At 43.5% G+C, this 22,833-nt stretch overlaps 1 protein-coding gene across 8 annotated transcripts; it reads right to left on the bottom strand.

Annotated features, from left to right (window-relative positions):
• Positions 1–2,112: 2,112 nt before the first annotated feature.
• LOC110502741 (CDP-diacylglycerol--glycerol-3-phosphate 3-phosphatidyltransferase, mitochondrial) lies at positions 2,113–22,808 on the bottom strand. 8 transcript variants are annotated; one of them, XR_016491063.1, is made up of 10 exons: positions 22,430–22,782; positions 13,911–14,121; positions 13,254–13,428; positions 12,985–13,174; positions 12,686–12,864; positions 11,537–11,739; positions 11,076–11,367; positions 9,903–10,051; positions 8,741–9,537; positions 2,113–2,629 (listed from the first exon to the last, which is right to left on the bottom strand). XR_016491063.1 is itself a non-coding variant. In XM_021580996.3 (10 exons), the coding sequence occupies exons 1-9, from the start codon at positions 22,537–22,539 to the stop codon at positions 9,418–9,420; spliced, it is 1,629 nt and encodes a 542-aa protein (XP_021436671.3). In that variant the 5' UTR covers positions 22,540–22,808; the 3' UTR covers positions 2,113–2,629; positions 9,399–9,417. The 8 variants fall into 8 exon arrangements, 7 of the variants coding, with proteins under 7 accessions (XP_021436671.3, XP_021436673.3, XP_090073393.1 ...); XM_021580996.3 differs by having other exon boundaries at positions 9,399–9,537; positions 22,430–22,808; XM_021580998.3 differs by having other exon boundaries at positions 9,399–9,537; positions 9,927–10,051.
• Positions 22,809–22,833: the final 25 nt, after the last annotated feature.

The following is a 22,833-nucleotide window of genomic DNA, read 5'->3' as shown; positions in this document are numbered from 1 at the left end:
TAAAACTTGGCTGAAAAATGGGTCTTCCAAATGGACAATGACCCCAAGCACACTTCCGAAGTTGTGGCAAAAGGGCTTAAGGACAACAAAGTCAAGGTCTTAGAGTGGCCTTCACAAAGCCCTGACCTCAATCCTATAGAACATTTATGGGCAGAACTGAAAAAGCTTGTGCAAGCAAGGAGGCTTACAAACCTGACTCAGTTTCACCAGCTCTGTCAGGAGGAATGGGCCAAAATTCACCCAACTTATTGTGGGAAGCTTGTGGAAGGCTACACGGAACATTTGACCTAAGTTAAACAATTTAAAGGCAATGCTACCAAATACTAATTGAGTGCATGCAAACTTCTGACCCACTGGGAATGTGATGAAAGAAATAAAGGCTGAAAGAAATCACTCTACTATTATTCTGACATTTCACATTCTTAAAATAAAGTGGTGATCCTAACTGACCTAAAACAGGGAATCTTTACTAGGATGAAATGTCAGGAATTGTGAAAAACTGATGTATTTGGCTAAGGTGTATGTAAACTTCTGACTTCAACTGTATCTTATCTAGGATGTAATCAATTGTCCAACAGTTGCAAATGAGAGTTTCTATTGGACAAATTCAGGTATTTTCCGTTTAAGAAACGCTTTTCAAAAAGAATCGGCTGAATGATCACGAATAAACCGTTCACTTTCATAGTAGCCACGTTGTATTCCTTCTCACCTCTATGCCCTCTCCTCTCCTCCCCTCACCTTTTCCATTTGTTTGTTGACTTCAATTAACACATCAGCTGTATGTGACCAGGCGAAAAAACCTTTGCAAGTCAAGTCATAACCGCTACACACAGCCTACATAATTGTCCCCATATTAGCTAAAGTAACGTCCTGGTCAACATAGCTAATATAACTAATGTGTTAGTAAACCCACTACAATCATGCAGTAACGTTACAGTGTATAGTCAGTAAGCAGTTACACTGTTGAGACCTGGTGGCAGTACATTAATAAAACCAAAAGTTTACCTTGACTTGGAAGAGTTCCAGTATTGTGTTGGATAGTCATAGCATCCCTCTGGATGTCGATTAAGGCAGTCCCCCGCACCTCTAAGATTCTGAGGAGTTGGGTTAAATGCATTACACACATTTCAGTTGAAGGCATTCAGTTGTACAACTGACTAGGTTTCCCCTTTCTGTTTAAGCCAGCTGCATTTGCTAGCTAAGGTAAGTGAAATAAATTTTACACACTCTTGCTTCTCCATTTTTGAAATGAATTTGTTGTTAACTGTTCAACTATGGTCTTTGAGTCAACTACTCACATTTTATGCACTGCAGTGCTAGGTAGCTGTAGCTTATGCTTTCAATACTAGATTCATTCTTTGATCCTTTGACTGGGTGGACATGTCAGTTCATGCTGCAAGAGCTCTGATAGAGGACGTCCTCCAACATGGTAGATGTCATAATTACTGGGTAAATCTATGGAAAGGGGGTGAGAACCAACGGACGGAAGCTAGCTGTCCTCTGGCTACACCATGGAGCTACTCTACAGAGTGCTGTTGAGGCTACTGTAGACCATTGCAAAACAGTGTGTTTTAATCAAATATTTGGTGGCATGAATATATTAGTATAGTTACCTAAAAAGAGAAAAAAATGCAATGTTTTACAATTTATGAAATTCAGAGGATGGTCCTCCCCTTTTTCCGATGGGCCGCCACAGCTCAAAACACATTCACTTTTAGGTTACAAAGATAGTCATACACCCACACATGGTCCAGTTCAGTTTATGGGGTGACTCAGTGTATGAGCTGGTTAGAGTAGTAAACACTAAAACTTCAGTTCGCCTCTCAATTGTCCTTCAAGGGAAAATCCACTTAAAAACTATCTTTAGGTATTTTTTCATTACTCCACTGTTGATATGGTCCCAAAATGTTTTGCATGTGAGCAGTCAAGTTTTCAAGAAGCAAAGTGTCACCAGCCACATCATGAAGAAAAATATATTTAAGTGGATTTTCACTTTAAGGCTCCTCCAGGGATCGCAACACTCCACACACACACTTGTGTATTCAATTTCAGACACACCTGGCTATTTACAGTCACAGGGACAGACTCATGTACCAGATTCCACTCTGTCAATACAGAACTAATGAGTTTATTGAATGTACAAAACATCCTGTGCTACAGTTCCTCCTGTTGGTCTATATGTAGCGAATGTTTATAGTTCAATTAAAACACATAGTAGTAAAAACTCAGTACTATATCTCAGGCATTGGTAAACTAAGGGATCTGTTTGTACAGCACTGTAGATACACACACACACACAATGTGGCGATGTCACAGGGGATGGAGTGATGACAAATGTTTCTATGTTTAGAGTTCAACCCTTTATACAGTGTGTGTGTGTGTGGTAGTGTTTGTGCAGGGGCGCGCTGGGACACCCAGACGGGGATGATAGTGGATGCTCGTCTGAAGGAGCTGACACCCAACATGCCGATCTTCATCAAGGCGGTACCGGTCAAAACATCAGGAGACCAAGAATGTGTACGAGGAGTGTCCCATCAACAAGACCTGTATGAGGGGCCCCACCATCTGGACTTTCAACCTCAAGACCAAGGAGAAGCCTGCCAAGTGGGTATTGGCCGCAGTCTGCTTCCTGAGAGAGAGAAAAAAAAAGAAAAAAAATGACTAAAGTACTTTTATCTGAAATACTTTAAAATAACAAAAACAATGTTTCTAAAAAAAACATTAAAAAACCCTTGTCATCCATGTCTATTGGAGGGATGTGATGCTGATTACAGTAAGGTAAGTCGATGTGTGTGGGAGAAGGATGTGTCACAGTACATCTTATTCACGGTCCCACGGTTCCTACTCAATGATCAAGTTTGCGGACGACACTACAGTGGTAGGCTTGATTACCAACAACGACGAGACGGCCTACAGGGAGGAGGTGAGGGCCCTCGAAGTGTGGTGTCAGGAAAATAACCTTACACTCAACGTCAACAAAACAAAAGGAGATTATTGTGGACTTAGGGAAACAGCAGAGGGAGCACCCCCCTATCCACATCGACGGGACAGTAGTGGAGAGGGTAGTAAGTTAAGTTCCTCAGCGAACACATCACGGACAAACTGAAAATGGTCCACCAACACAGACAGCGTTGTGAAGAAGGCGCAGCAGCGTCTCTTCAACCTCAGGAGGCTGAAGAAATTTGGCTTGTCACCAAAAGCATTCACAAACTTCTACAGATGCACAATCGAGAGCATCCTGTCGGGCTGTATCACCGCCTGGTACGGCAACTGCTCCGCCCACAACCGTAAGGCTCTCCAGAGGGTAGTGAGGTCTGCACAACGCATCACCGGGGGCAAACTACCTGCCCTCCAGGACACCTACATCACCCGATGTCACAGGAAGGCCATAAAGATCATCAAGGACAATAACCACCCGAGCCACTGCCTGTTCACCCTGCGATCATCCAGAAGGCGAGGTCAGTACTGGTGCATCAAAGCAGGGACCGAGAGACTGAAAAACAGCTTCTATCTCAAGGCCATCAGACTGTTAAACAGCCACCACTAACATTGAGTGGCTGCTGCCAACATACTGACTCAACTCCAGCTCACTTTAATAATGGAAATTGATGTAAAAAATGTATCACTAGCCACTTTAAACAATGCCACTTAATAATGTTTACATACCCTACATTACTCATCTCATATGTATATACTGTACTCTATATCATCTACTGCATCTACTTGCCTATGTCGTTCTGTACCATCACTCATTCATATATATTTATGTACATATTCTTTATCCCTTTACACTTGTGTGTATAAGGTAGTAGTTGTGGAATTCTTAGGTTAGATTACTCGTTGGTTATTACTGCATTGTCGGAAGTAGAAGCACAAGCATTTCGCTACACTCGCATTAACATCTGCTAACCATGTGTATGTGACAAATAAAATGTGATTTGATGTTGATTTAGGAAGCTCAGAGGGCAACCTGTAACATTATGGCTAGCACACATACCTCAGTGATAACCCTTTGAATGGGAAAGTGAGGTTTGTTTATTGGCGAGCTTCCAGCCTACTGTTAGCACAGTGTCACAATAGATTTTCTTATCTTCAGGATGTCTATCTTTAACGCCTCAGCTATTGTTAGAGCGAGGCTTGTTTTTTCCTCTGCCAGATCACCAGATAGCAGTTAAATACTTCAACCACAGACTTACAGTGCCTTCAGAAAGTTCACACCTGGACTTTTTCCACATTATGTTGTGTTACATACTGAATTTAAAATGGATTATTTTTTTGTCACTGGTCTACACACCCCCCCCCCTAATATCGAATTATAATTATTGTTTGTCGTTTTACAAATGAATTAACAATGAAAAGCTGAAATGTCTTGAGTCAATAAGTTTTCAACCCCTTTGTTATGTCAAGCCTAAATAAGTTCAGGAGTAAACATTTGCTTAACAAGTCACAGTGAGTTCACGGAACTTGTGTGTGCAATACGTGTTCAACAGGATTTTTGAATTACTACCTCATCTCTGTATCCCACACATTCAGCTAATTGTAAGGTCCCTCAGTCGAGCAGGGCATTTTGAACACAGCTTCAAACAACCAGGGAGATTTTCCAATGCTCCAGTTTCAACTGACCTGAGCCCTAGGACCATGCCCCAGGACTACCTGACATGATGACTCCTTGCTGTCCCCAGTCCACCTGACCGTGCTGTTGCTCCAGTTTCAACTGTTCTGCCTTATTATTATTCGACCAGGCTGGTCAATTATGAACATTTGAACATCTTGGCCATGTTCTGTTATAATCTCCACCCGGCACAACCAGAAGAGGACTGGCCACCCCACATAGCCTGGTTCCTCTCTAGGTTTCTTCCTAGGTTTTGGCCTTTTTAGGGAGTTTTTCCTAGCCACCGTGCTTCTACACCTGCATTGCTTGCTGTTTGGGGTTTTAGGCTAGGTTTCTGTACAGCACTTTGAGATATCAGCTGATGTACGAAGGGCTATATAAATAAATTTGATTTGATTTGATTTGAATGCCTCGCAAAGGGCAACCATTGGTAAATGGGTAAAAAAAGAAGACTTCGAATATCCCTTTGAGGATGGTGAAGTTATTAATTACACTTTGGAGAAACCGTTCAGGGATTTCACCATGAAGCCAATGGTGACTTTAAAAATAGAGTTTAATGGCTGTGATAAAACTGACGATAGATCAAAAAACGTAGTTACTTCACAATACTAACCTAATTGACAGAGTGAAATGAAGGAAGCCTGTACAGAATAAAAATATTCCAAAATATTCATCCTGTTTGCAACAAGGCACTAAAGTAAGACTCTAAAAAATGTGGCAAAGCAATTAACACTTAATATTCAGGACAAACAGACATGTTTGCAGCAAATCCAATACAATACCTTTATGCAGGACAATAACCTAAAACAAGGCCAAATCTACATTGGAGTTGCTTACACGACAGCGAGTGGCTGAGTTAGTTGACTTAAATCTACTTGAAAATCTATGGCAAGACCGGAAACAAATGATTTATTCAATTTTTGAATTCCATCTGTAACACAAAAAAGTGGAATAAGTCTAGGGTAATGAATACTTCCTAAAGACACTGTTACCAGATACCACAGTGGGGTTGGGATTGCCAGGGACCTCACAATACTTGTGCCGACACGATATGTATCGCGATTCTCATGATTTTATATGCATTGCAAGCCCATACTGTGATTTTACTGCGATGCGATGTTCCAAACCATATGTCCGCTGCAGCTGGACAGGAGAGAGCCATGAGAAAACTAAAGTTTCGATCAGTTAAGAAAACAATATTTTTTTTTTTAAGTGCTGTATACAAAATTGGCACCAATTAACAAAGGTGGGAAACAAGCTATGAAGGAAAAATACTGGCGTTTTGGTGCAAGTACAGTCAGTAATGCAAAAATATTGTGATGTCAAAACGATACGATCAGTGCTAATTTGTACATCTGGAGGTCCCGGGTCACATAGTGAGTGCAAAACGGGCGCTGTTATCCAGGTGGCTCATGAGGAGACGTGACAAACACACACGTAGCAGAACAGCAGACAGCGTAAACAGCCAAGTAGAGGACTATCTATGGTGGTGAAATTGACAGCGAGCTACAAGGTGGGGATTAATTCAAAGCATTGTAGACATCACTGCAGAACACCCACCATTTGCATAAAATACTATTTTAATTGGTCGCATTCACATATTCAGCAGATGTAGCGAAATGCTTGTATCTGGTTGAGTTACCGCCGCTCTGATATCGCAAAAATGTTTTGGGCTAATAATGTGAGAAATAACCAATAAAAAAATAATATATAATAATAATAAAAAAAGGTTGCTTAGGAGCTAGAAAACAGGGTGGCCATCTCAATTGGCTCCATCTTGAAACTGACCCATAGCCTATAGTTTGCCCACATACTTGTGTAAGCCCCACTGCAATAGTCAAGTCCGAATGTATTATTTGAAGACATCAATATTTTGATGTCACAGACACTGGGCAATGCATACAGAACACCTGCCATATGCATACAGTGCATTCGGAAACTATTCAGACCCCTTCACTTTTCCCCACATTTTGTTACGTTACAGCCTTATTCTAAAAGGAATTAAATAGCCCCCCCACCCCAATCTACACACAATACCCCAGACACAGCAAAAACAGAAACATTTTTGCAAATGTACTACAGTAACAATAAAATTCAGGAATATCACATTTACATATGTATACAGGATCTTTACTCAGTACTTTGATGAAGCACCTTTGGCAGCAACTACAGCCTCGAGTCTTCTTGGATATAATGCTACAAGCTTGGCACACCTGTATTTGGGAAGTTTGTCCCATTCTTTTCTGCAGATCCTCTCAGGGTCTGTCAGGTTGGATGTGGAGCCTCGCTGCACAGCCATTTTCAGGTCTGAGGATGTTCGATTGGGTTCAAGTCCGGGCTATGGCTGGGTGTCGTTGTCCTTTTGGAAGGTGAACCTTCACCCCAGTCTGAGGAGTGCTCTGGAGCAGGTTTTTAATCAAAAGATCTGTCCATTCATCTTTCCCTCGATCCAGACTAGTCTCCCAGTCCCTGCCGCTGAAAAACACCACCCACAGCATGCTGCCACCACCATGCTTCATTGTCAGGATGATGCCAGGTTTCCTCCAGATGTGAAGCTTGGCATTCAGGCCAAAGAGTTCAATCTTGGCTTCATCAGACCAGAGAACCTTGTTTCTCATGGTCTGAGAGTCCTTTAGGTACCTTTTGGCAAACTCCAAGCTGGCAGTCATGTGCCTTTTGCTGAGGAATAGCTTCCGTCTGGCCACGACCATAAAGGCCTGATTGGTGGCGTGCTGCAGAGATGGGAGAATCTTCCAGAAGGACAACCATCTCCACAGAGGAACTCTGGAGTACTGACAGAGTGACGATCATGTTTTTGGTCACCTACCTGACCAAGGCCCGTTTCCCCCAATTGCTCAGTTTGGCTGGGAGGCAAGCTCTAGGAAAAGTCTTGGTGGTTCCAAACTTCTTCCATTTAAGAATAATGGAGGCCACTGTTCTTGGTGACTTTCAATGCTGCAGAAATGTTTTGGTACCCTTCCCCAGATCTGTACCTTCACACAATCCTGTCTCGGAGCTAAGTACAATTTCTTCGACCTTATGGCTTGGTTTTCGCTCAGACATGCAATGTCAACTGTGGGACCATGTGCGTGTGCGTGCATACATACATAAAATCTCATTGTATTTGTCACATACACATGGTTAGCAGATGTTAATGTGAGTGTGGCGAAATGCTTGTGCTTCTAGTTCCGACAATGCAGTAATAACCAACGAGTAATCTAACTAACAATTCCAAAACTACTACCTTATACACACAAGTGTAAAGGGATAAAGAATATGTACATACAGATATATGAATGAGTGATGGTACAGAACGGCATAGGCAAGATGCAGTAGATGGTATCGAGTACAGTATATACATATGAGATGAGTATGTAAACAGTATGTACATACATACGCACGCACGCACGCACGCACCTACCTTTCCAAAACATGTTCAATCAAGTTGTAGAGACATCAAGGATGATCAATGGAAACACGATGCACCGGAGCTCAATTTTGAGTCTCATAGCAAAGGGTCTGAATTCTTAAGTAAATGTGATTTGTTTTTTATTTTTAATACATTTGTAAAAATATGGTTTTCACTTTGTCATTATGGGGTATTGTGTGTAGATAGATGTTTAATCTTAGAATAAGGCTGTAAAGTAACAAAATGCCAAACTGCAGTCAGTTCAAGACCCTGGTGAGGATGACGAGTATGCAGATGAGCTTCCCTGAGACATCTGACAGTTTGTGCAGAAATTCTTCGGTTGTGCAAACCCACAGTTTCATCAGCTGGTCTCAGACAATTCTGCAGGTGAAGAAGCCGGATGTGGAGGTCCTGGGCTGGAATGGCTTCAAGTGGCCTGTACATATGTGCATATGGAACATTCCTGGGATCTTTTATTTCAGCTAATGAAACATAGGACCAACAATTTCACGTTTATATTTTTGTTAAGTGTAATTTAAGATACCAATGTAGCAGTAGACCAGATATCACAATATTGAAATATAACTTAAAATAAATCAATGTAGGCTACAGCAAAAAAAACACATGAGAATATATAGTCCTTCACCGGGATAATATGAAATGCATATTCAGAATAACTTCCCAGTAAAGAAGTTTGTGAATGAAAAATGTGTTCCTACCTTAGTTTCCAAAACCTCCCACAATGACTCTTTCCATGTCAAGTCCATGTAAATCCTGACAGTCAATTTTTTTGCTCAAAGCCATGTGGCTGTGACATAAGGCAAATCTACACAAATCAGGCCAACCTCTTATCCTCCCTCTGACCCCACTCTCTCGTACACTGCATACGCCATTTGTCAAATCATCACCACAATGAGAGGGGATTTAACTAGTGGGAGGAGGGAAACACGCTGCCACATTCCTTTCTCACTCACTCTCGCACAGCTGAATGGGTCCAGATGCTAACTGCAGAATGTTGATGCACTCAGCGGAGGGATCAGAGGCCAGAGAGTTTCTCAGAGCCGGGACATTGAGGAGGGAGTGTCCTCTAGATGTACAATGGATAAAGGTCTGTGTGGTAAGGGCAGTGGGGGTAGGATTCAAGCAGGGGTAGCTCGGTTTAGTTTCTGAGGTTGATGTGGCTTAGGGCAGGGCTAGATTGGAAGCTAGGATTGGAGTTTGGGTTGAGGGCTGGTACACAAAGCAGTAACTGAGGACATTCTGCCATTCTAGACAGCGTCTACTTCTGTGCGTGACTAAGAGATGATCATTCAGTGGGAGTGTACACTGTGTGGTTAGTACACTGTGTGCCTGTGCGCTCTTGTCTGCGTGTGTTACCTGTGTTAGGCGGTGTCTCTCAGAAGAAGTTCTTGATGAGGGGAGTAAGCAGTTTGACCCACAGTTTCACATGGCGGTCTGGCTGCTGGAACGTAGAGCTGGACACCTCTGTAGACCTCTGGTACAACATCTCCTGCTCCTGTGTGGGTGATAGAGAGACAGCGATCGAGATGTAGAGAAGCAGAAAGATAAATAAATAATGTGTGTATGAAGGGGAGTGGCAGGTAAACCCAGCACATTAAAATTGAAGGCCATAGTATAGCCATACATCAGCTCCCACTGTCTCACATACAGGCATTAAGCACAAGTTGCTGAACAAGTTTCCCTCCAAGCTCGATCTCAGTCTGCATTGCATATGCCAGCTCAGCATAGCTTATTATACCAGGAACTATCAGACCAGTTGAATTTTGTAGACAGGCCTTTCGTTGAGAGCTGTATAAAGCAGAGCCACAGTATCGAGCCATCAAGTCCGTTTAAATAAAGTTCTCAGTTTGAATGGCCTACCTCCTGCAGCTGGGCCTGTAGTACCTGGTTCTCTGTTACTATGGCGATCTGGGCCTCCAGGTCCCGGTGCACAGAGCGATAGCCAAAGTTAGGAGACCCAATCAGTGTCAGGCATGGCCGCACTTGCCCCCGTAGGTAGTACCACAACCCTGCGTGCACACACACGAGAGAGAGAGAGAGATATTGGTGGAGGAAGGAAAGAGGGGAGTAGTTTCCCCACATCAGTGATTTGTTCTACAGCTGGGGGTCAGGGTCTGCTCTACTCTAATGGTCATTGATTCTCTCCCAGCTGGGTGCTGTGTGTGTTCTCCCCCACTGTTCTCGCTCCTGCAGTGCTTGCTGTGCTTACGGGAAACCGCCGGCCCGCCCTGCTTCATCTAATAAAAGGGACTTCTCTTCACTGTGTGTGTTCATTTCCCGCTCTCCCTCTCCCCTACATTATTTTCAAAGACAGGTCTTTTGAAGAATAAAAAACAACTTACCTAGCTACTAATGCATCACTAACATTTCAGTTATGTCGAATATTATTTATTTTGGACACATTGCCTTTTTATTCTATAAGTATCAGCGAAAGAGAAGTGCATGTTGGCAGTAGTTTAGATATCATTTGTCAGAGCATTGTTTATAAGCTGTTTCAAATGGGGATTTTGGTTCCTGTTTGCCACGCCCACAAATATAAAGAACACACTAAAGCACAGAAACCCCCGAAGTCCATCAAACCCAGAAATGACTGTGTGTGTTTCTTTGGCCCAGGGCTAAGGGTGAACGACTTGACAAGCACTCCCACAACATGTCTAGCTTACCACAGGGACAGAACAGCAGAGCCAGAGAATAAAACAGTAGAACGTGGTCCAGCTAATCTGTCTGTTAGGCTGGAATAGACACTTTGTGCGAGTCCCTAAGGGCACCCTATTCCCTAAATTGTGTACTACTTTTGACCAGGGCCCATAGAGCTATATAGGAAATAGGGTGTCATTGGGACGCACCTCGGCTTCCCAGCAGCTCACTGTCTGACCGTGGCACATCATAGCAACAACAATCACATCAGTACCTGGCATAACTCACAGCCAAACAGAACTAATCACATTGGAGTAGAATCAATCTAGGCTCTCAGGCCAAGGGTTATATTGTGTGTGTAGTCTACCTTCTCTGCACTGTGTGCGTGTCACCCACCCTTGGCGTGGAAGGTCCATTGTGCTCTGTGGTACTCGTGGAGGTGAACCCTCTCCTGCTGTCCCAGCTGACACACTTTGCTGTAGAACTGTCTGGCAATGTGGATGTAGGCGGCTGGGATCTCTCCGGCAATGCCCTTGGCGCCGAAAAACCCATTGACCTCCGGGGAGGCGGTGAGGATCCGGTAGTTGGCGCCCAGCCCGAGAACCAGCGACATGTAGGCCCCGGTCAGGTTGAAATACCCTGACGTCAGAAACACCGTCACACCGGGACCTGCATCAGTCAGCAAACGCTGCAAGGAAAATCGGTGAAGTTCAGATGTAGTGGCCACATTTACATTTTTAAGTCACAAATGAACAAAAAAGACAAAAACATTCCAAGATAACATGTGCAATGGGAGTAATTTGTCCGATATTAGTTGGTGAGGGTAGTGGTATCCAGGTGCATGTCTGTGTACCCACCTGCGTGACCTGCTCATCCACCTGTATTCCCAGAGGTTTCATCTGAACCAGAGGAAAAACCCAAGTATCCTCCTTCCCTCCTTCCTCCCCCTTGCTCTCCCGCACTAAACGTTCTGATTCGGCGATGTGTTGCCGCACGTGAGCAGTGTTGACCACCTCCATGATGTGTTGCCGAGCAGACGCCGAAAAATCATCCCTGTTGCCTAATGACAAAAGAATGCAGTGATGTAATAGAAGAGGAAACAGACCGACCTGGTTAAAGCTAGAATCCATTCTAGGACTTCTAAATTAATGATATATATACACACACATCAATTAATTCATAAAGAACATGACTTATAAATGCCTCATGACCTTAGTTGAACAAAAAACATGGTGAAAATATCATGGTCAGTACTTGCAACCATAGCGATGTCGTCTATGAATTTAAGGGTGTCAACTTTCTCCAGGCCCATCCCTAAGCTTTTTACCAAAACACATGAGGAGTGACCCCTTTATTACTGTTTCGATGAAGGATTCTAGCTTTAACCATACAGCGTAAACGTTAAACAACATCTTTCACACACAGTGTACAGTAGAGCAGGTGAGTGCATAAAGTACAGTAGGTCCTTTAGTTCTGGGCATGACAGCTGTGGGTCAATATCTGGACTACGCCTGGCGGCTGGGGCCACGCACAGACATGACTCAGAGAGTGAGGGAGGGGAGAAGGGTACCTGTAAGTTCAGCATTTGAGTTCATTCTAAAGACGTACTTTTACTGTAAAGTTAACGCTCCCTTTCAGCTGGGGAACTTCATTCACTAATGATTAGAGTGTGTGTGTCTTCCCACTCCGTATTGCTTACCAGCAACTCTGACATCACTGCTCTATTTCTGGTCTCCGTGCCAACTGCGGTCCAGTTCTGCAGACATGTCATTCAGCTCTCTCGCCTGCCTCCCACTCTCTCATTCACACACATGCCAGTTCGCCGATTTCACCGCGTGTCTGAACTGGAACCAGACTACATTTGCAGCCAATCTGATTCCATTAACCTTTCCAACACCACCACATTACACTATATTATGAGAGTGTGCGGGCAGAACTGAGCAAGGAGTTACGCACTTAGGGTCTGTGTGTGTGTGTTACTTCTGTGTTATGTGTGCGTTTTATACCTCTGTAGGGGTGCACCATGCCGTACATCATGCTCACAGAGTTGTCGGTCTGTAGCTGTAACGACACGTCACCCACGGCGCCCACCAGATCAGAGAAGAAGTCGGCCACCTCCCCACAGTTCTCAAGGAGCACGTAGCGGTCCTGTCTGTTGGTGAAGTACGAGTCACTCAGGTTGGCCCTGCGGAAGGAGGGAGGAGACGGAGAGTGAAGGACAGAGAGACAAGGTTGAACGAGAGACGCCAAAAAAACATCAGCTACTGTATGGGAAAAAAAACAACTGTTTTTTGTGAGCGTGTACCCGCTGATGATGAGGTCGTCATCAAACAGGTAAGCTTTGATGTGCTGTACCCCGATGGTCTCGTTGAAGCGCTGTGGGACCAGGAGCCGGAGCAGCCCTCTCAGGTCAGGGGTATGGTACAAAGATACACGCATCTGACTGCTGTACTGCTTCAGCAACGGCAGCAACATGGTCCTAGAGTTAGTCTTACCTAGACCGACAGAGAGAAGGGTTACAGACAGACAACTTTGTAAGAGTAATATGGCATTCTCCCTCGCACACACTCCTACCTCGTGAGCCACGCGTGTAGTCAAGTAGAATGGAGACCTGCAGGTCGGGGTTGTCACCCTCCTGTGAACGCTCCAGAGCTTCCTGCATACAGTCTACCAGCTCCTGTTCCAGCGGCCCTGTACCCAGATACAGGGAGGCCATCACCACCCGCCTCTTAGCAGTCTTGATACGGGCCTGAACAGAAAAAAACAATACATTACAGGAAATTCAAGCATTACAGGAAAAAAACTAGAGTGCTTCATAAGGGGGCTTGAACTCCCTCCAAATAAAATTCACAGACGTCAAACACACAGAACCTGATATTCTTCCAGCCTAGTCATTATTTCTCAATCAGGTGAGTCACATGCACTGTTTCCTAATGTTCCCACACAGCCAAATAAACAGCTTTTTTTGTTTGTTGCTGTGCCCGAAAGAGTTGATGCCGGTGACTCAAGCATTATCAAACTCACACATCCTGTACGCAATTCAAACAAATAAGTCAACCACGGAAAGAAACAAACACACACACGGTTGAGCGCCACTGTGGTATAAAGAGCACACTGTGTTGGAGGGAACAATCAATTATTTCCTTTCCTCATTTTTTGTTTATTACACCCTCTTTTTTAGTACATCACATGATTTAGAGAAAGCTTCCACCACACACACACACACCTTACCTTCATGGTGTGGTAGAATTGGTCAGGGGATGTGAGGATGTGGATGTGTGTGCCGGGCACCCTGAAGGCAGGCACGTGTTCTGCCATCCAGCGGAAGCGGGCACGGAGGCCATCGGTGCCCTGAACTTCAGCCGACCCAGGGGACCTGACGACAGGAAGGGGAGAGGGGTCTGCCTCCGCTAGGAGAGGGGCTAAGAGCAACACGGATGACCTGGAAGAGAGAGAGGTAGGGGGGTGGGGAGACATGGAGGGAAAGAGAACGAGAGAAATTAGTCTATAGCTGGAGTGGTGATTGCCTCCCATTGTTAAAAAACAAATCCAACCCCCCCACCTCCATTATCACTGTGACTTATCACACTTACTGAAATCTTTTACAACAGAGGGCTCAGTCATATTGCTGATGTGTGTACGCGTGTCTAACCCCATCCCTAGGCCTAATGTTCAGTAACATACACGTCATGTGATTCTCAACCAGGCACTAGGGTGCTTTGATTCATACCAGTATGGCTGTTGTTGCTCGGTCTGTGACTGTCTTCAAAACGCAACTGACAGATAAAAGGATGGAGGACCCAATCTACTGTAAAGGTTGTGACCCTCAGAGGTCATTTCACATGTAGTAATATCCCTATATTTAATTCCTGAAAGATCTCATCCCAGCATTCACTAAGTGCATCCCAAATGACACCCTATACTAGGGTTGGGCGATGTCAACCTTTGTCCTATCATGATTGATGATGTACCCATAAAACATTGTGATATACTGATGGGTTCTGACTTATAAACTTGAAATATCCTTAAAATCAACTCACTGAGAGAGGGGAAAGCAGAACATGTTATTGTTGTTTACAGACAGATTATTTCACTATAACACAATTCCAGTGGGTCAGAAGTTCACATACACTAAGATGACTGTGCCTTTAAACAGCTTGGAAAATTCCAGAAAATGATGTCATGGCTTTAGAAGCATCTGATAGGCTAACTGACAAAATTTGAGTCAATTGGAGGTGTACCTATGGATGTATTTCAAGGCCTACCTTCAAACTCTGTGCCTCTTTGCTTGACATCATGGGGAAATCAAAAGAAATCAGCCAAGACCTCAGAAGAAAAAAAATAGTAGACCTCCACAAGTCTGGTTCATCCTTGGGAGCAATTTCCAAATGCCTGAAGGTACCACGTTCATCTGTACAAACAATAGTAAGCAAGTATAAACACCATGGGACCACGCAGCCGTCATACCGCTCAATAAGGAGACACGTTCTGTCTCTATGAACGTACTTTGGTGTGAAAAGTGCAAATCAATCCCAGAACAACAGCAAAGGACCTTGTGAAGATGCTGGAGGAAACCGGTACAAAATTATCTTTATCCACAGTAAAACGAGTCCTATATCGATATAACCTGAAAGGCCACTCAGCAAGGAAGAAGCCACTGCTCTGAAACCGCCATAAAAAAGCCAAACTACGGTTAACAACTGCACATGGGGACAAAGATCGTACTTTTTGGAGAAATGTCCCCAGGTCTGATGAAACAAAAATAGAACTGTTTGGCCATAATGACCATCATTATGTTTGTAGGAAAAAGGGGGAGTCTTGCAAGCCGAAGAACACCATCCCAACCATGAAGCACCGGGGGTGGCAGCATCATGTTGTGGGGGTGCTTTGCTGCAGGAGGGACTGGTGCACTTCACAAAATAGATGGCATCATGAGGAGGGAAAATTATGTGTATATATTGAAGCAACATCTCAAGAAATCAGTCAGGAAGTTAAAGCTTGGTTGCAAATGGGTCTTCCAAATGGACAATGACCCCAAGCACACTTCCAAAGTTGTGGCAAAATGGCTTAAGGACAACTCAGTCAAGGTATTGCAGTGGCCATCAAAGCCCTGACCTCAATCCTATAGAAAATGTGTTGGCAGAACTGAAAAAGCGTGTGTAAGCAAGGAGGCCAACAAACCTGACTCAGTTACAGCAGCTGTCAGGATGAATGGGCCAAAATTCACCCAACTTATTGTGGGAAGCTTGTGGAAGGCTACCTGAAACATTTGACCTAAGTTGAACAATTTAAAGGCAATGCTACCAAATACTAATCTAGTGTATGTAAACTTCTGACCCATTGGGAATGTGATGAAAGCTGAATTAAATCACTCTATTATTCTGACATTTCACATTCTTAAAAATAAAGTGGTGATCTTAACTAACATAAGACAGGGCATTTTTACTTGGATTAAATGTCAGGAATTGTGAAAAACTGAGTTTAAATGCATTTGGCAAAGGTGTATGTAAACTTCCGACTTCAACTGTAAGTCTTTGTCTTATGCAGCTGTGACACCCTGTTGGTGAATAAACTTGGTTCGAGCTTTACTAGTCATACGTGAGTTTTTAATCTGATTATTTAGAACCTAACAATACAATGATGTCGGCCCTATGAGGCCACTCCCCCAAATAAATAAATATATATATATATATATATATATATATATATATATATATATATTTAAAATCAGCTAAAAATGACCGTTGGGCTATAGTGCGAATTCAAACGCAACTAGACAAATCATGATGAAAGATATTGTTGAAAGCCTTGGCAGAGGCTAACTGCAGGCGATGGCAAATCTTCTCCAATACTCCTTTCTGGTGGAGAAGCAGAGCAGGTGTGTGTGCGCACGCACATGACGGAGCAGTGAAGAGGAATGGGCCATCTTACTGAAGTGAGCTAGGTTATAGGCCTACATCATGGGCTGGATAGAAGCAGTCTACCGTCTTCAGAACCGGATAATAATTGCATTTTTTTTGTAGAAAAATGTATAATATTGTTCGTACTATCCCTCATAAAGCTGTGATTGAGAATAGTCTAGGCTTAAGCTATTTGTTCATTTTGAAAGCCACAACAACTAGGACACCTTCATAGGCTAGAATATAACTTTAACTTGTCTTTCATGATAGGCCTAGGAGGATAGATTGATAATTTGGTTTTCAAACTCGCATTGAGGGATTTTTCCAGCTATGGATATGGTTTGCTTATAAATTAGTCCTCTGGCTACCTTAAGATTTTAGGCTACTCAAATACCTGAGGTAAAACAATTGTTTGATCGGGAAAAAGCCATGCATAAAAACGATGCCTTCCGTCATATTCATAGCCTATCAAATGGAGAGACAAGGGAATATAGGCTTCTTTAAAATTAAAAAAAAAAAACAGGTAAACAAGCTATTTAGTGTCCATTATAAAAATAAGTTTAGGCTATTGCCTAATACCTGACAGATCAATTTTTCTGACAGGACATTTTACATTCCTTTGGTGGAATTCCGTCTGGCCTAGATTCCACTCTTGCATTCTGTAGGCTATTTAAAAAGGTATCTCTTCAAATAAGCTAGAGCAAATAAGAATAGGCAAATTATGTTGAATGTCACTTGTGTACTGCAATAGTTTTTTTACTGCGCTGCACCAGTCAAGTTCAAATAGGCTTAACCATAGTCTGTCACATCAATAATAGCTGACAACCATTGTTGATGCTATCGTAATATTGCCCAACCCTACGCAGTGTCACCCTTTACCCTATGGGTCATGGTCAAAAGTAGTGCACTATTAAGGGAATATAGTTCCATTTGGGATGCAGGCCAAGAGTTCAATCAGGACAGAGAGTTGGGCAGGAACAATAGCAGGGGGGGAAATTACAGTGTGGGTTCAACCCACAAACCCATAGGAGACAAAACAATCAACATAAACACCAAAACAGTCGAGTCACACAGATGTGGCTCCACTGTTGTCCTGAACCAATAAAGCCTACGGGTTGAAACATCCTTTTATGGAAAAGCAAGGGAGGGGGGGGGGGGGTTCCTTATGAAGTACTATCTTTATTATGGTGGTCCAACAACTCGGTGTCCTATCCATATAGGCTAAGTATACAATACTAGACCCCTGTTTTACCACTAGACAAAGGTTGGATGGGTGTAAGTACACTGGAACACAGTGTCTATAGAGAGAACACACTAGATTCACTCTTCGTAGAACAGTGGGAATATCATGAGGAAAGATCTTAGAGAGCTGAGATATGTGCTGGGGAAATGTATGAGAAAAAAAAGTTAGTGCAATAGGGGTACACCGGTGACAGCTAGAAGAAAGCCAGTTTAGTTGTGAGTACGTGTGGCTGCCATTGTATGCGTTTGTCCCGGGGGTTCATTTAGATCATGTGTCTTCCATCCAAACAGTTTCATATTACTGCTAACAGGCAACACAATCCTCCTCTCTTCCCTCCTTTACCCCACAGTCAGGAGGGCATTGGCAGACAAATGTGTCATTCATTCCCATCAAAAGGAAGAAAACGGACTAAAACATGGAGTGACCACTTGAACAATAATGCTCATTTTTGTTTTTCTCTTCTAAACGTTTTGCTACGTGTGCCCAAATTAATACGACCATGAATAATAACACAGTTGAAGTCGGAAGTTCACATACACCATAGCCAAATACATTTAAACTCAGTTTCACAATTCCTGACACTTAATCCTAGTAAAAATTCCCTGTCTTTAGTCAGTTAGGATTGCCACTTTGTAAGAATAATAAAGTCAGCAAAAAAAGAAAAGTCCTCCCACTGTCAGCTGCATTTATTTTCAGCAAACTTAATGTGTTAACATCTGTACGAATATAACAAGATTCAACAACTGAGATAAACTGAACAAGTTCCACAGACATATTTGGAATAAAGTGTCCCTGAACAGGGGGGGGGGGGGGGGGGGTCAGTATCAGGTGTGGCCACCAGCTGCATTAAGTACTGCAGTGTACCTCCTCCTCATGGACTGCACCAGATTTGTCAGTTCTTGCTGTGAGATGTTACCCCACTCTTCCACCAAGGTACCTGCAAGTTCCTGGACATTTCTGGGGGGGGGGGGGGGGCGACGACATTTCTGGCCCTAGCCCTCACCCTTCGATCCAACAGGTCCCAGACGTGCTCAATGGGATTGAGATCCGGGCTCGTCACTGGCCATGGCAGAAGACTGACATTCCTGTCTTGCAGGAAATCACGCACAGAACGAGCAGTATGGCTAATGGCATTGTCATGCTGGAGGGTCATGTCAGGATGAGCCTGCAGGAAGGGTACCACATGAGGGAGGAGGGTGTCTTCCCTGTAACGCACAGCATTGAGATTGCCTGCAATGACAACAAGCTCAGTCCGATGATGCTGTAACGCACCGCCCCAGACCATGACGGACCATCCACCTCCATCCCACTCCAGAGTACAGGCCTCGGTGTAATGCTCATTCCTTCGACAATGAACGCAAATCCGATCATCACCCCTGGTGAGAGACAAAACAAAAAAAAGTCAAGAGCACTTTTTGCCTGTCTTAGCGACGGTGGGTTTGTGCCCATAGGCGACGTTGTTGCTGGTGATGTCTGGTGAGGACCTGCCTTACAACAGGCCTACAAGCCCTCAGCCCAGCCTCTCTCAGCCTATTGTGGACAGTCTGAGCACTGATGGAGGGATTGTGCGCTCCTGGTGTAACTCAGGCAGTTGTTGTTGTTGCCATCCTGTGCCTGTCCCCCAGTTGTGATGTTCGGATGTACCGATCCTGTGAAGGTGTTGTTACACGTGGTCTGCCACTGCGAGGACGATCAGCTGTCCATCCTGTAGCGCTGTCTTAGGCGTCTCACAATACGGGACATTGCAATTTATTGCTCTGGTCACATCTGCAGTCCTCATGCCTCCTTGCAGCATGCCGAAGGCACGTTCACACAGATGAGCAGGGACCCTGGGCATCTTTCTTTTGGTGTTTTTCAGAGTCAGTAGAAAGGCCTCTTAGGTGTCCTAAGTATTCATAACCTAATTGCCTACCGTCTGTAAGCTGTTAGTGTCTTAACGACAGTTCCACAGGTGCATGTTAATTAATTGTTTATGGTTCATTGAACAAGCATAGGAAACAGTGTTTAAACCCTTTACAATGAAGATCTGTGAAGTTATTTGGATTTTTACGAATTATCGTCGAATGACAGGGTCCTGAAAAAGGGACATTTCTTTTTTTGCTGAGTTTAGTAGAGAGAATGATTTCAGCTTTTATTTCTTTCATCACATTCTCAGTGGGTCAGAAGTTTACATACACTCAATTAGTAGTTGGTAGCATTGCCTTTAAATTGTTTAACTTGGGTCAAACGTGTCAGGTAGCCTTCCACAAGCTTCCTACAATAAGTTGGGTGAATTTTGGCCCATTCCTCCTGACAGAGCTGGTGTAACCAAGTCAGGTTTGTCGACCTCCTTGCTCGCACACACTTTTTCAGTTCTGTCCACAACATTTCTACAGGATTGAGGTCAGGGCTTTGTGACAGCCACTCCAATACCCGGACTTTGTTGTCCTTAAGCCATTTTGCCACAACTTCGAAAGTATGCTTGGGGTCATTGTTCATTTGGAAGAGCCATTTGCGACCAAGCTTTAACTTCCCGACTGATGTCTTGAGATGTTGCTTCAACATATCCACAACATTTATTCTTCCTCATGAGCCATCTATTTTGTGTAGTGCACCAGTCCCTCCTGCAGTAACACACCCCTACAACATGATGCTGCCACCCCCGTGCTTCACGGTTGGGATGGTGTTCTTCGGCTTGCAAGCCTCCCCCTTTTTCCTCCAAACATAACGATGGTCATTATGGCCAAACAGTTCTATTTTTATTTCATCAGACCAGAGGACATTTCTCCAAAAAGTACAATCTTTGTCCCCATGTGCAGTTGCAAACCGTCGTCTGGCTTTTTTAATGGCGGTTTTGGAGCAGTGGCTTCTTCCTTGCTGAGTGGCCATTCAGGTTTTTACTGTGGATATAGATACTTTTGTACCAGTTCCCTCCAGCATCTTCACAAGGTCCTTTGCTGTTGTTCTAGGATTGATGAGCACTTTTCACACCAAAGTACGTTAATCTCTAGGAGACAGAACGTGTCTCCTTCCTGTGCGTTATGACGGCTGCGTGGTTCCCTGGTGTTTATACTTGCGTTCTATTGTTTGTACAGATAAACGTGGTACCTTCAGGCATTTGGAAATTGCTCCCAAGGATGAACCAGACTTGTGGAGGTCTACTATATTTTTTCTGAAGTCTTGGCTGATTTCTTTTGATTTCCCCATGATGCCAAGCAAAGAGGCACTGAGTTTGAAGGTAGGCCTTGAAATACATCCACAGGTACACCTGCAATTTACATAATTTTCCGGAATTTTCCAAGCTGTTTAAAAGGCACAGTCAACTTTAGTGTATGTAAACTTCTGACCCACTGGAATTGTGATACAGTGAATTATAAGTGAAATAATATGTCTATAAACAGTTGTTGGAAAAAATATTATGCCATGCACAAAGTAGATGTCCTAACCGACTTGCCAAAACTATGGTTTGTTAACAAGACATTTGTGGAGTGGTTTAAAAACAAGTTTTAATGGACTCCAACCGAAGTGTATGTACACTTCCAACTTCAACTGGACATGCAAGTGCCTCCATCATCTGTCGCTCAGCTGCAGTGAATAGAGAGAGATGTGTTAGTGTGTAGCCAAATCAAGCCTCTAGGGTGCCATGAATATTGAGATAAAACTGTTCTGTCTATGGCCATAAGCGTGCTATAATTGGTCCTTGAAAACTATATAAATACCACATATTATTATTATTATTAAGAGTCACATGTAGCCTAGCTAGTCTAGGTGCCATGATAGCCACCTCAGGTTATAGGAATGACGATAAAGCTCAGATATGTCCCAAATCGCACTCTATGCACTACTTGCCCTGGTCAAAAGTAGTACACTAACTAGGGAATTTGGTGCCCTTTGGGATGCAACCCTAGGCTGGATGAGGAGTCGTTTTGACCGCCCAGGGTTGATCTCACTCCTGCATGACAGTCTACAACCCTGACCTTGGTACTCACAGCTATGCCTAGGCCAGACAGACTGTCTGTGAGACATTATGGTATTAGCTACTTAAGATGATGTAAAACTGACACATACTATATGAGGTTGTGGACAGACATCTAACAGTCGTTGTTACTTTAGGTTTTCAGGAAACCACAAAGAGACCTTAGAAATTCTTCGAATAAGGACATATCTGAGTCACTTACTCTACACGCAAAGACTTGACAACACAAGGAGGAAGAGGCGAATTCACAGATAAGGGCTAAAGAAACTGGAAAGGAAGTCTCATATCGCGCCATATCTAGCCTACAGAGAATATTTTGCAAAGTTTATATCTACTGGCTGAACTTGACTTGCTCGTGCGTTTATTATGTAACCTTGACTTGAGCATGTAGCTATGTTGTAAGATGTAAACTATTTGCACACAACAGTAATGACAATCAGATCAACGAATGCAACATAAAAAAATGTTTCAATAATATTTGACGCAAGATATCAAATTGACATTGCGAAAAAAAAACATCAGGAAACACTGTGCACGTAAAGACAGGCAGTACGCACACGTCGCTGGCAAGACATGAGAGCTCTGTCATTACGTCTGACGAAGGAAAAGTGTCTGTCTTTTTTTATCCATGTCTACAACAGTCGTATATTACCCTCTCCTCCGATCCCGTGTGCGGAACAATCGGTCTGATATTCGGGTGAAAACCCCGGTGAGGACCGGTGAGTACACAAGCTTCCTCCACGACATGGGAGCCGCCATCATGACAGCCGTTTCAATCAACCCAACTTTATCAGCAAATTGAAACGAAACAAGGACATCCGCACCTCACATGCACAAAATGTTCTGCACACAACGTTCAACGTCTGTGCATCGGGGTACAGCTGGATTATAAATCCAAATTTAGTTGAGGGCAGAATCTGGATTAAAGAAATCTATGTATCCACATTATTTCAGTGTAACCGAATGCGCCACACACACACAGTACATTACTTATTTGTCTGTATTAATAAATACAATTCCAGTTCTAGTGGGACCTCTAGCGGTCGAGTTCTGAAC

The sequence above is a fragment of the Oncorhynchus mykiss genome, chromosome 23 (genome assembly GCF_057628025.1).
Source record: "Oncorhynchus mykiss isolate SJ-2025 chromosome 23, ASM5762802v1, whole genome shotgun sequence".
NCBI classification, from domain to species: Eukaryota; Metazoa; Chordata; class Actinopteri; order Salmoniformes; family Salmonidae; genus Oncorhynchus; species Oncorhynchus mykiss.
The sequence above is the reverse complement of the archived record's forward strand: the minus strand, read 5'-3'. Positions and strand labels throughout refer to the sequence as shown.

Bases quoted from the DNA above. Each gene is read 5' to 3' on its own strand.
- LOC110502741 (XM_021580996.3), bottom strand. From the start codon at position 22,539: ATGATGGCGGCTCCCATGTCGTGGAGGAAGCTTGTGTACTCACCGGTC. The intron at 14,122-22,429 runs GTAATATACGAC...TCTCTCTTCCAG, and splicing joins ACACGGGATCGGAGGAGAGG to GTCATCCGTGTTGCTCTTAG. The intron at 13,429-13,910 runs GTAAGGTGTGTG...TTTTCTGTTCAG, and splicing joins AATTCTACCACACCATGAAG to GCCCGTATCAAGACTGCTAA.